General features: G+C 45.1%; 1 protein-coding gene across 2 annotated transcripts; it reads right to left on the minus strand.

The window, feature by feature from the left end:
• Positions 1-3,509: 3,509 nt before the first annotated feature.
• LOC100038320 (KANADI1) lies at positions 3,510-9,199 on the minus strand. Of its 2 annotated transcripts, none has more exons than NM_001308509.1 (6): positions 7,941-9,199; positions 7,697-7,773; positions 6,940-6,991; positions 6,631-6,865; positions 4,003-4,075; positions 3,510-3,910 (listed from the first exon to the last, which is right to left on the minus strand). In NM_001308509.1, exons 1-6 carry the CDS (start codon positions 8,764-8,766, stop codon positions 3,794-3,796), a joined length of 1,380 nt encoding a protein of 459 aa, NP_001295438.1. In that variant the 5' UTR covers positions 8,767-9,199; the 3' UTR covers positions 3,510-3,793. The 2 variants fall into 2 exon arrangements, with proteins under 2 accessions (NP_001295438.1, NP_001295437.1); NM_001308508.1 differs by having other exon boundaries at positions 6,631-6,862; positions 7,941-9,197.
• Between the last annotated feature and the right edge of the window lie 3,780 nt (positions 9,200-12,979).

A 12,979-nucleotide genomic window follows, 5' to 3' on the forward strand; every position in this document is an offset into this window, starting at 1 on the left:
GAAATGGACAATATAACGTGATTTTTTTCCATTTTATGGAATTATAACTTCCGAAAGTGTCCATAGTGTTACAATTACAATAAACGATTAGGAACAACATTTTCGGGTATCTTATTGTGCAAATCATCTAATCTAATGTTCCTTAGCTGAATAGACTTATGCCATCTAGAGCCAATTTTACAAGGAAGATAATACAAACTAATAATAAGCACGCCACAATAAATTACTAGTAGTTAGGACATGTTTGAATACACTAGAGCTAATAGTTAGCTCCCGAACAAATTGCTAATGGAATTAGCTAGCTAATTATTAACTGATTTTAGCTAGGTTTAAACAGCTAATGAACTAATGGTTCGCTGAGGGTGTTTGTATGCCTCCATCTAAAGGAGCTGGAATGTTTGGATGTCTCTAGCTAATTTTAGTAGCTAACTATAACCTCTAGTACATTCAAACACAGGGACAACCTTGCCAATATATGCTTGCTTCGAATATGGCCTCATGTTTCAAGGAACACATGATATAGACTCATGTGAATACAACCACTCGTGCCTTGAGTATAGGTCCCTCGGTAGGGGTACCATTTTATCTTTGAATTTGTTAAGCTAAGTATAGATTTTGCAATGATCAATATGTTTTTAATGTATGTGTCTGCTACTATTTTGGGCATTAATGTTTCATATGTGCACATATTGTCGTCGCGATAAATCTACGATCGATCATTCGGATAGCTGACACATGAGGAGCTGGGAGGTGTGTTCCTGCTTTTCGAAGAGTAATAGGCAAATGACTACAAAGTATTTTGGCGATGACTATATTATGTACCTTATGGATGACAAACCAAGAACCATTCAAGAAGCATATTTCTCTCTTGATGGTAGCCTTTGGAAGGAAATAATGCAGAGTTTGACATATTCAATTATGTCTTATGGAACTTGGGAAGTCATTGAGTTCTTATGCTATAAATCTATAGGATATAAATAGATATTCAGTAAAAATATTAGGCCAATGGTAATATTGAAAAGTATAGGACAAGGCTTGTTGTCAAGAGTTATATATTGGAAAAAGGTGGTGATTACTCTAATACTTATTCACTTGTTGCTCTACTAACCATAATTTGAGCGTTAGATTCTCTGGTAGCCTCACATGGTCTTCGCGTTCATCATATGAACATTAAGATAGTTGTCCTAAATGGAGAGTTAGAGGAAGAGATGGATGAGACATATGGGTTTGTAGAAAATAGTCAAGAAGGCATGGTGTGTAAATTATCAAAATTCTTGTATGGCCTAAGGTAAGCACCTGAGCAAAATCACAATAGGTTTGACAAAACTTTAACAACTATCAACTTTGTTGTGAATGAAGCTAATAAATATGTGTACTATTGGTATGGTGAAAGCGAAGTTATGATTTTATATTTGTAGGTTGATGACATAATAATCTTTGAAATCGGTCTTAACATGATCAAGAACTTGAAGGTCTCCTTGTCTAATAATCTTGAAATGAAAGATTTGAGAGAAATTGATGTTATTCTTAATATCAAGTTGTTAAGAGAAGGCAATGGCGCGGTTACACTTCTATAGTCTTATTGTATGGAAAAGACTTTGAGTCGCTTTGGGTTTAGTGACTACCTGACTGCTTCTATGCCTTGTGACTCATGTGCTATTGAGGAAAAACCAAATATTATTAGGAGATCAATTGAGATAGTTCCAACTAATCGGTTTGCTTATGTGCCAAACTCTAGGAGATGATCGGAGATGATCATTGGCATACTTTTGAGAGAGTAATGTGCAATCACAAAGATACCATTAGCTATGGTATTAACTATAATAGACACCTAAGGGTATTAGAGGGTTATTATAATGCAAACTAGATATCTGATGCTAATGAGATGTATGTCACAAGTAGATGTATATGTTGTTACTTGAGGGTGGTGTTGTTTCATGGAATTCTTGCAAGTAGACTATCTTAACAAGGTCAACTATGGAAGCATATCTCACAATATTAAATATGCTTCTATTAAGGCCAAGTGGCTTTAACTCGTACTAAAAGTTTTGAAAGCATAAAAAATAAAAAGCCTATGGTCTGACACATATCCATAAGTCACAAGTCACATGATTTTTGTACGAACTATGTGAGCGTGTGATGCTAGGATTCAAACCCAAGACCTAGTAATTTGTATGTTCCCTCCTTATCACTTTGCTATAGAGAAATTTGTAACTTTAAAGAAGATACTTTAATTTTATTTAACTCTAAAAGATCCTTTAATATCAGTTGGTGGAAAAAACATGTACTTAAGAGTCCTTCGTATAGGTTTTGCCACTAACTGGTACTAAAGGGTATCTTTAATACTAGTTTTTACCACCAATTCGACCTTCAACAAAAGGGTACCACTGTTGGTGCTATCAACTAGTACTAAAGTGGACTCTTTAGTATCGATTGGAGCCACCAACCAGTAATATATAATTTTTGCTCGAGATATTAGTACTAGACGGTGGCTCCAATCAGTACTGAATAAGATATATTAGTACTAGTTGGATCCACCAATTGATACTAATAGTCCCCCTAGAACCACGATAGTTAGAATCAGTACTAATGCTAGGGATCAAAAGCATGGTTCTCTAGTAGTGAGGTGGTTTGTTGAAACAAATATAATGTTCTACATGAAATATTATGACGAACTCACCTATATGAGTTTGATTGCTACTCATAGTCTATGAAATTTTGGTGACCTCTAGATAATGATGAAAGGCTATGGTATTTGACTTATAGGCTCCAATCAGAGGAGATGCTTTTGGCAACCAACTACCAGTAAATAGTTTAGGCAAAACTTATTTCACACAAAAATGTCACTCAAGGCAAGCCATTGTTCACTTGTGAAGAAATATGACTTTTGTTCTAGGTGGATATTTAGATTAATAGTCTCCAATTGAAACACTAATATATCAAACGGCTGAGAAGTACAAGCATTTCATATGCGCTCTAGAATTTGGTGAAGATTATTCTGTTTAATATGGGGTTATTGGCTCATTTTTTTATGAAATCAAATAAATTCGATGCCCATATAAATGCTAGGGTGCATTATAGTTTTAATCGCATATGGGACTTTGACTGTTTGTTGACTCAAATCGCATATGTGTATTGTCGTTGGACCGAGCCATGGCGAGGCTAGGCATGCCATGCTCCTCCTCCTCCATAGGAGCCTCACAGATGAATACGAGAATCACGTCTCTTCTTTGTCAAATTGCATCTTAGCCTTCTCGTTCCGATACTTTGCTTGCACATAGTATTAGGAGATTATAGGACTTTTTGGAACCACCATCTGCATCTGTGACACTTGCTTGAATTTGTGAACAATTAGATTTTTGAGGAGCATTGTCTTGACAGCCTATTGATCATCTTGGTGGTGGTGCTGCATGAAGAATCGTTTTGTTCCTGCTACTTTTAGCAACACATAGTGTTGATTCGTGTGAATGTAGTCACTGGTGTCTTGAGCATATATAGGTACCTCGACAATGCAGAATTTTTTTCTCTAAATTTGTTAAGTTAAATATAGTTCCTGCAGTATATTTTTCATGTAGGTGTCTGTTATTGTTGTGAGTAGTAATATTTCACACGTGCACGTACATGTTGTCATAAATCTACTATATATATGATATTTTTGGATTAAACATGGAACTATCTAAATTTCTAATAGATGCAAAAACCAATCAGGTGTTGTAAGCAGTCTAGATGAAGTGTCGAACTAATAATGTGCCATATATCCATGCATGTGTCTAGTAGCTAGCTGCTGGTGATGCTATTCTGCACCATTCCAGTTTGGCCGCCCTAGCGTGAACTCCAGGCTAGGAGGGCAGCTCATTTCATGGTTGAGTGAATGTTGTAAGCCAGCTGATCGACAAGCAGGCTCCATATCCTGATCACGAAAGTGCAACCATATTAGCGCATGGACGAAAAAGTAGAAATTGAATCGAAACAAGAAGATTGTTAATTGGTACAGTACAGTACCTCAGTAGTGGAATATGGTACGCCAACTGAATGAAGGGTGTCTGCTGCATTGCACGCACTTGGTGGCGGCAGCCTGAAGAGATGTTTGTTTGTAAATTTGTTACTACTATACGGGTATAAATGCAAAGGCAGGTTAGTAAATGCCATTAGTAAATGCACACGTACTATTGTACGTATATATCGTCAGGCTCATATATGCTGCCGCTACCTTTTTTTTATCGAAACAACAGAGGTCTACATCTTCGCACATGAGTTTGGAACTGTAACTCTATCCATCCATTATCTAAACACATGTTGGTACACAATAATTGTTCTCTAACAGCTACAACATCATGGGAATGAACTTAAAAATTCCATCAGAACTGTGAAATTCGATTAAGGATGTATATATAGACCCCCTAATATTTCGTTTCCATACACAATGTCATATTTGCAGTTGATTGGCAAATCCGATATGATAACATCAGTACTCGCTCTATATATATATACACACACACAATATATATATATATATATATATATATATATATATTATTGTTGTTTTAAATTTGTGTTCTGTGTAGTCGGATCATTTGAACTTTGAATGCTAATGTACCTTATGTACATTTTGAATTCAAAACAGTATGTATGTCTAAGTTTGTCTTTGAAAGAACTTTTTTTCTTCAAAATATTATAGATTTCTCATCTTTGAAAGTAGTATCACACAATCAATCAATGAATGATCAAACTAGTGTACATTTGACACTGTTCGTTGTCCTAGTTAAACAAAACTTTGTTTTTGTGACTGGAGAAATACTAAACTAATATAGCTTTCCCTGAAGGAAACCACACACTGCATGCTTCACCATGCATCAACACACCACTGCACCCTTACTACTAAGCGAAGTTTGCTAAAATAATAGTATTCGCCTATCTGGAGACTGTCATTGCACACACATAGATAACCCGACCACTAATCTGTGTCCAGAAACATTCTTGTCTCGCAGAACCTTTTCTTAATATATAAGTATATGCTAGGCGAGTGGCTGGGCGGATTATATTATATATTGTGGACATATACGGACAAATTCACCTGACGATCGGGCACTCTGCACACTGATTTTATCAGGCAAATTAACAGCAAATATCAGCAGATAGCCTCCTAGTAGAGAGAAGCAGAAGCTAGAGGACAGGACACAGGGCCAAATCCCAAGAAGCTATAGTACAGTACTACTAGCACAGGCAGGCTGCCTTGGTGATAGATCGATGCTATTGATTCCATGCTGCATGCAGAATCGATATCGCTAGGCTCTCTATACTGCGCCGCGCGCATGTGTGTAGGGCCTAACATCTTTTGAGCTCTAGTCTTCTCACCAGATTACTGGACTACCTTTTTTAGCTTGATGACAACTACTAGACTTTATAAAGTGAAAAAAGATAATAACAACGTTGGGTTATTTTTGCTCTTACCACGTCCCATGGCAAGCCACGCACTTTCCATATAATTTCATATCACTACAATAAAGCTCTAATCAAGCGGTCCAGACGGTTCCAGGAACCGCCTGTAGTGCACCGCCCGTGACGTAAAACAACATCTCAGTCGATCAATCTAAAACCGTTTGTGATAGATACACATCACAGACAGTTCGGGCCAAAGGAACCGCTTGCGATAGACACACATCACAAAAGGTTTCTAGTTGATAAGAACTTAAAGACATACATGCGAGAATAAATGCAGTTCATGAAAAATTGTATCAATCAAATTGTATTTGACTTGTATGATCGACTACACATTGCGGTTACCAATGAATATAAAAAAATCTATCTGGTTATCTATGTGCTATTAAAATTCATTTACATACATAGTGGTTTGTACTAACAATAATCATATTTTGGAGCTTTCACTAGCAAAAAATAGGAGGTACGTACTTATGTACCTAATAGCTACTTGTTAAAAAAATATTACACTCTCCGTTTTAAAATATATGACGTTTTAAAATATATGACGTCGTTGACTGTTTTTTTAAACTTTGACCACTCGTTAAAATATTTATTCAAAAATGTAAAATTTCAAGTCATGCTCAAACAATCTTAAGTGATGAAATAAATAATAACAAAATAAATGATAATTCACAATTTTTTTAATAAGACGAGTTGTCAAGATTTTCAAAAAAAAAGTCAATAGTAATCAGATCACAATCGGGCCTGATTGAGAACCGCTTGTGATACGAATCGCGCAGCACAAGAGTTTCTTCTTTCAGGCCGTTTGTGATACGAATCGAGCACCACAAGCGCTTTTTTTCTTTCGGACCACTTGTGATAGGAATACATCCGGTGGCGGATTTACACCTCGGGCCACCCGGTCCGTGGCCCGGGGCTTGATCCATGTAACTCTATATAAGTTTCTATTTAATACGGTATAAAATAGTTAAGATAAAATGAAGAGAAGAAAATTTGGTAGATTTAATCTGGATCATAGAAAAATTTTGGATCCGCCTCTGAATACATTAGAGCCTAGACATCACACGCGGTTTTCTATCCGAACGGCCTAGAATGTAAAAGGTCTACCGCTTATGTAGAGCTTAATTTTAGTAGTGTATCGTATCATCGTCGATGAGCACGAATCGTTATATATGTGTATATATATACCTTGGCGGAGAAGCACTGCGCGGCCTGCCACCGTCGGAATCGTCGGCGGAGGAGCATTCAACGTCGCCGCCCGCATGGCTTGCCGCGCCGTCCGAGGAGGCTGACCGGTGTCCAGTGAACGCCTGCGGGCTGACGTCCCGACCAGCTGATGAGGATGGAGCCCGCCGCCAATCGCTCGGGTGGTCGTCGTCGCCGGACCCGCCACCACCGTCCACAGGCGGCCCTCCCCCTCCTACTAATCGCTAAGAATGAAATCACAGGATTTGACGGAGAATGTGATGATGTGCGGTGGGGACGTGATTTGCTTACCTGATGAGGTTGCTGCAGGCGGCTTATCAGTGCTCTTCACGGTCCTATACATCTGGAAAAGGAGCAGCAAGAAAAGAATGACCAAGAAAGTAAAGCTGCAGACACACGACTGTTTGCTTGCATTGGGAAGGAGGGAGAAGAGATCGAGGAGGGAAAAGGCGTAAAGCACAGCGGATCATAAAGGGTCGTCGTCGTTGCGCAGGAGATCGCAGCAAAACAGAGCACCCGCCCAGAAATGTCCAAAGGAAACTGCTATGGGCTGCCTCCTCTCTCTCTCTCTCTCTCGTCCGTCCCCGTGTTGCCTGGCTGGACCGCTCACTTCACTGCTTTGGGGATTGGGCGGCTTGCAGGAGCAGACGACAGACGTTGCATTATTGTGCAATGATGGCACCTTTTCTTGCACACTCACCCACACATCCAACCTCCCTCTCTAGTACTAGATGATCTCTCCCCATCTCTCTAGGCTCTCTCTCTAGCTATACTAGTAGCTCCCCCTTTCCTCTCTGCTAGGTGCTAGCTAGGGATGGCAGTTTCTTGGCTGAGAGTCTGCACAAGCACATCTGACGACTTTCTCTCTCACTGAACACATCGTCCCTCGGAGTCTGTGCCCTGGCTGGCACCTCGTCAAGATTTGACCTCCTTCCTTGTACATGAGCCCCGAACGGGAACAAGAAATGCAGGAAGAACACAGAATAATTAAAGAATCGCACGGGTAGACAGAATTAAAGAACCAAGACCTCATCGGCCGGAACTCAACCTGCAAATGACTCTTCACATGCGCTAGCGTCAGATCCTTCACGTCCATCAGCTCCAGCACCGACTTGGGCGTCGCCCCTGTTGTGCGCGCGCAGAGAGGCCGGCCGCCGGCCGTGGAGAGGGAGATTAATCACATCCCGCATGAAATGATCCAAGCAGATCTCTGTGAACTGCATGGTTTTTTTTGGGGGGAGTTGTGGAGCTGAGGATGGAATGGATGCAAAGCGGAGGAATTAACGACTCACGCTCGTGGCCGCCGAGGAGCTCGACGGCGTGGACGAAACGCGCGTGCAGGCTGCTCGTCCACCGCATCCGCGGCGCGCGCATGCCGCGCCGGGAAGCCGGGAGCCTCGGCATGTAGCGGGCCGCGGCCAGGCTGCCCAAGTGCTGGCGGTGGTGGTGCCCGCTGCCGTAGCCGCGGAGCGTGTCGGCGAGCACGCCCTGGAGGTGGAGCCGGCCGGTGCTCGACAGCATCCGGTGGTACGCGGACGGCGAGAGGTACGACGACGCCGTGGGGTCGGACGCCGGCGGCGCCACGGCGCCAAGGGGCGCCGTCGTCGTCGACCGCAGGGACGAGGGCCACGACGACGAGGAGTGGTAGGGATTGTATAGCCCCACGGCGGCCTTGTGGTGGTGGCACTGCCGGTATTCGCCGCCGGCGCCAAGAAAAGGATGGGCGGCGCCGGTCCGCGGGCTGCTGTAGACGGGCACTCCGTTGATTGGCCTTGCCGGCGCCGCCTCCGCCGCGGCGTCGAACGAAAGCCGCGGCACGGTCACCGGCAAGAACGTTGCCTCCGCGGTGGACGAGGAGTAATTCGCCGCTGGCGGCCGGAGCCGCCATGGAAGGACGTCCCCGGCAGCCGCCTCCTGCCGCGGCGGCGGCGGCGAGAGCGACAGCTCGGTCGACGCCGTGGATCCGTTCAGACGGCGCCACGGGTCCCCTCCGGACGGCTGCGCACCACGCCCTACTCCTCCAGCGCCCAGCCCCGGGGCGGGAGACGGAGACGCGGCGCTGCTCGGAAGGCTGATGTGCAGCGAAAGGTCCGGGACCGACGCTGCCCGCGCCTCCATGGATGCCGCGCGCGCGCCCTACCTTTGGCTGGTGGCTGCAGCCTGAAGCAGCTAGTGTTAGCGTAAGGGATCGAACGAAGACGGCAGTGAAGGTTATTCTTGGAGTTCTTGGTGGCCGGGCTGGCGGTGCTGCTTATTTGCTTGTGCTTGTGTTTTCTGGTGTGTGTGGGTGTGTGGTGCCGCTTTTTTTGTGAGTTGCTATCGCTGTAGCTAGCTAGCTACAGAGCCAGTGCTTTCTCTCTCTCTTGTTCGTTCCTCTTTCTCTTGAGATGTCAAAGGAGATGAGATATTAGGGCAGCCGAAAGAATTCGATTGGTTTCTTGTGTTGTCAACTTTGTCATGGTTAGGTTACGGCAGTAAAAGGCAAGAGACATATGAGAAAGAGACTGATCAGACGAGTATAAATACACAGAATGGGGGCAGAGAGAGATTATGTGCAGCGGAGCGATATGGGAGAGAATATGTCTAGCATATCAGGGGCCTAGGGGTCGCTTGTGCGAACGCAGAAGAAGATGACAACCCTAGAGCGGGACCACAGGGAGTCAAGGGTGTATTTATATGACGATGAGTAAATTCATCAAAACTACACGTACGCCCTGTCAAAAATACTCCTATCCCATCATCAGACTTACATATACGTCATATTATACTTTCCTTAATACTACTGTTAATCATATTATACGTATTTTTCTGAAGGGTTAGAAGAAGTGATACAACTATAGAGCATAATAACACTCGATCCTTGACGGCTCGTTAGGCTAGGTCAAACGGCGGGCGTTAGCGACTAATGACTTGTGGTTGGTATTAATTGTGTCGCGGGGTCTTGTCGGTGTTTTGGGTCCGACCACACACCCGGGGTTGCCCCTCAAGGTGTTTTTAGGAGTAGGACGGTGTCGCCGACTGTAGCAAAATGGTTCGTGTCAGATGCACGAGAGACAGTGGGCAATGTTTACAGGTTCGGGCCGCTTAGAGATGCGTAACACCCTACGTCCTGGTGAGTATGCTTGGTGAACAAGGTTACAAGGTAGCTCTCCGAATTGAGAATGCAGAGAGTTGAGGTGAGTGGCTGAATAATAGGGTCGATCGTTCTGAAGGGGTGCCCCCTAGGCCTTATATACTCGACCGTGGGGCAATACATGTGGATATGATAACAGTGTGCACCTAAAAGATAGTAAACTGCTTTAGTCTATCTTCCTATGGTTCTGCCGACCTATCCTCGCATGGCTCCGTTGCATGGGGGCTCCAGCGCGGGAAAGTCGGATCTCTGTTGTGATCGCTTGCTCAACGTTGTGGGCCGTCCGGGCTTGCACCAGTCCGGCCTCATGTCAACCTGCTTTGCTGATTGTCCCTCCCCAGGCCCACGAAAGAATGACCTTACGATTTATTGGGCCCTTGGGCCTTTCGTGAGGTACTCTTCCAGTGGACCCGGGGGATATCTGTCCCCTACAAGCCCCCGATCTTTGGGTTGATTTTGAGGTAATCAGCCCAAAGATCCTAGGTCCAGCTTGCAGGTAATTTGGGGAAAACGATTTCTTACTGTCTCCTCCTGCTTTGATCACTCGTAAACGGAAGCTTTGTTTCGTGCTTGTGCCTTAGAGGTCGGCATTTCATTTTGTAGGACTCTAAACTTCATTGGGTGCACCGGAGTGTAGCCCCCGATCTTCGAATAGATTTTAGAAAATAATCTACTCGAAGGTCTTCATCAGAAATTATTTTCATCTTTACTCCTGCGCTTTGGTTGAGGGCTAGCCTCGTCTTTAATCTTGTCTTATGCCTTGGAGGTCGGTACCATCTTGGCTTGAAATAGTGATTCATGGGGTGCACCGAAGGTGCACCCAATGGGTGTAGCCCCCGAGCTTTGAGTGGATTTTTGAAAACAATCCTCTCAAAGGTCTTCATTTTGTGTCCTTTTGCTGAGAATAACCCTTTCTTTTTTTTTTGAATGCCTTAGAGGTCAGCATTATGTCATCCATATTATGCTTTAGAGGTCAGCATGTATTTTGTCTTTTTCAGCCGAGTTCGTGATCTGCCCATATCTCGCTAGGTGGTACAATTTATTTGCTCTGCAGCTGGTTGGACATTTGATGGACGTTCCCTGTCTAGTCTTCACGTCGCTTCTGTTGGTCAGATTCTGTACTTCCTCGGCTATATTTGGCTTTCCTCTGTTCCTTACTGATATCTCATTTTTGTCTTGAGGTATTCATTGCATGCTCTGCACGGATGTGACAGTTTTGAAAAATATACTAATAATTCCTGGGCGTCCCCCCCAATGGGTGTGGGCAAGGGACGGCTTGGTACGCTGAGTGTTTTAGCCGGCTGCTTCTGAGTAGTAATGTGATGTGACGACGGGTGTAATCATATCATCCGCGCTGTTGACTGGAGTCCCAATGGGTGTTGTGCTGCGTGAAACGGCGTCAGCCGCCTGACGTGTCTTCAGACGGGTTGAAGTGCTTATTGAATGCTTTGCGACTGTTCAGTGACCGTGGTTGGAGGTGAGCGGTTGCCTTCTCCTTCTATAAATAATGTCGTTGTCTCTCCGGCTTTTTCACATCTCTTGCTGTTCTCTGTTGCTTGCTTTTCTTCTCTCCCTTTCGCTTCCACCATGGGCAAGAACAACAAGCGCAAGCGTGAGCCAACTCCTCCATCGGAGGATTTTGGTGACTCGGAGTACTCAGAGGAGGAGTTCTCCTCTGAGTCTGAGGGGTCTCCGGCTCCCATCCCCCTGCGTGAGTCGTCTGACGACTCAGACGACTCCCAGGGGCTCGCGGCGGAGGTCTGGACGTACATCTGGGCCGTCGAGCGCTCCGGGCTCGAGGGCTCGGATGAGTCGGAGTACTCCTCGGATGAGGAGGACTCGTCCGTGGAGGACGGTGGCGGCGACGGTGATGACGACGACGACGACGACGAAGGCGGTGGCGGCGGTGACGGTGACGGCAGCGGCAGGGGCGGCAGCAGCGGCGGCAAGGATGGCGACGGCGGCAGCAGCAGGGGCGGCAGCGGCGGCGGCGGCAGAGGCAGCAACAGGGCCAGTGGCTAGATGCCACTGGTCCATAGATGTTAGTATAGTATAGTTAGAATAATGTAGTAGTATTTAGTAGTGTAGAGTAGTATAGTGTAGTGTAGTAGTAGTAGTAGTGTAATGTAATGTAGTAGTAGTAGCAATAGGGAAGTATCAACTCATAATGAGTTGATTTGTAAGTATGATATCTTCCCTTTAATGAAGAAACTATGTTGCCTTCTCTGTGCGAATCATCCCGCTTATTTGTGAAGTTGATTTCCTTGGAGTTTGTAAGTAAATAACTCTGGCATCATTTCGACGTTCTTAGAGTAGCTACCGAGTGACTTGTAGACGACGTCGGAGTTTTAGAGGTAACTGCCGAGCGACTGAAGACAATCGTCAGCGTTTTAGAGGTAACGCCGAATGACTTGAGGACAACGTCAGCGTTTTAGAGGTAACGCCGAGTGAATGAACACGATGTCGGAGTTTTAGAGTCAACTGTCGAGCGACTTGAGGGCGACGTCAGCATTTTAGAGGTAACGCCGAGCGACTTAACACTATGTCGGAGTTTTAGAGTCAACTGCCGAGCAACTTGAGGGCGACGTCAGCATTTTAGAGGTAATGCCGAGCGACTTAACACTATGTCGGAGTTTTAGAGTCAACTGCCGAGCGACGTGAGGGTGGCGTCAGCACTTTAGAGGTAATGCCGAGCGACTTAACACTATGTCGGAGTTTTAGAGTCAACTGCCGAGCGACTTGAGGGCGACGCCAGCGTTTTAGAGGTAACGCCGAGCGATAGCGGGCTGCGTGGGCCACTTTGAGGATAATAGCCGAGTGATGATGTGGCGCACCGGTGTTTTGGAAATAACTGCCGTGTGATGACGTGGCACGCCAGTGTTTTGGAAGTAACCGCCGGGTGCTGACTGGGCGCTTTTTTGAAACGGTATCTGGCTCGGGAATATCCCATAAGTGATGCGCTTTTAGCCGCCTCTGCTTTCCGTGCCCTAGTTCTTGCTTTCTCGCTTCTGAATCCTCTCTGCAATTCGCCTCCCACTCTGCTCGCCGGTAGAATCGAGATGGCGCCATAGAGGAAGGCCTCGAGTTCGTCTGCCGCGGTGATTCCTCCAATCGACCCCAACAGCCAGTTGCCTTTCGCAGGTAACCACATGTCTGTCATCTCCGAGCCCGAGCTTCTCCACCTCGTGTCCATCGGGG

Source organism: Zea mays, chromosome 1, assembly GCF_902167145.1.
Source record: "Zea mays cultivar B73 chromosome 1, Zm-B73-REFERENCE-NAM-5.0, whole genome shotgun sequence".
Classification (NCBI taxonomy): Eukaryota; Viridiplantae; Streptophyta; class Magnoliopsida; order Poales; family Poaceae; genus Zea; species Zea mays.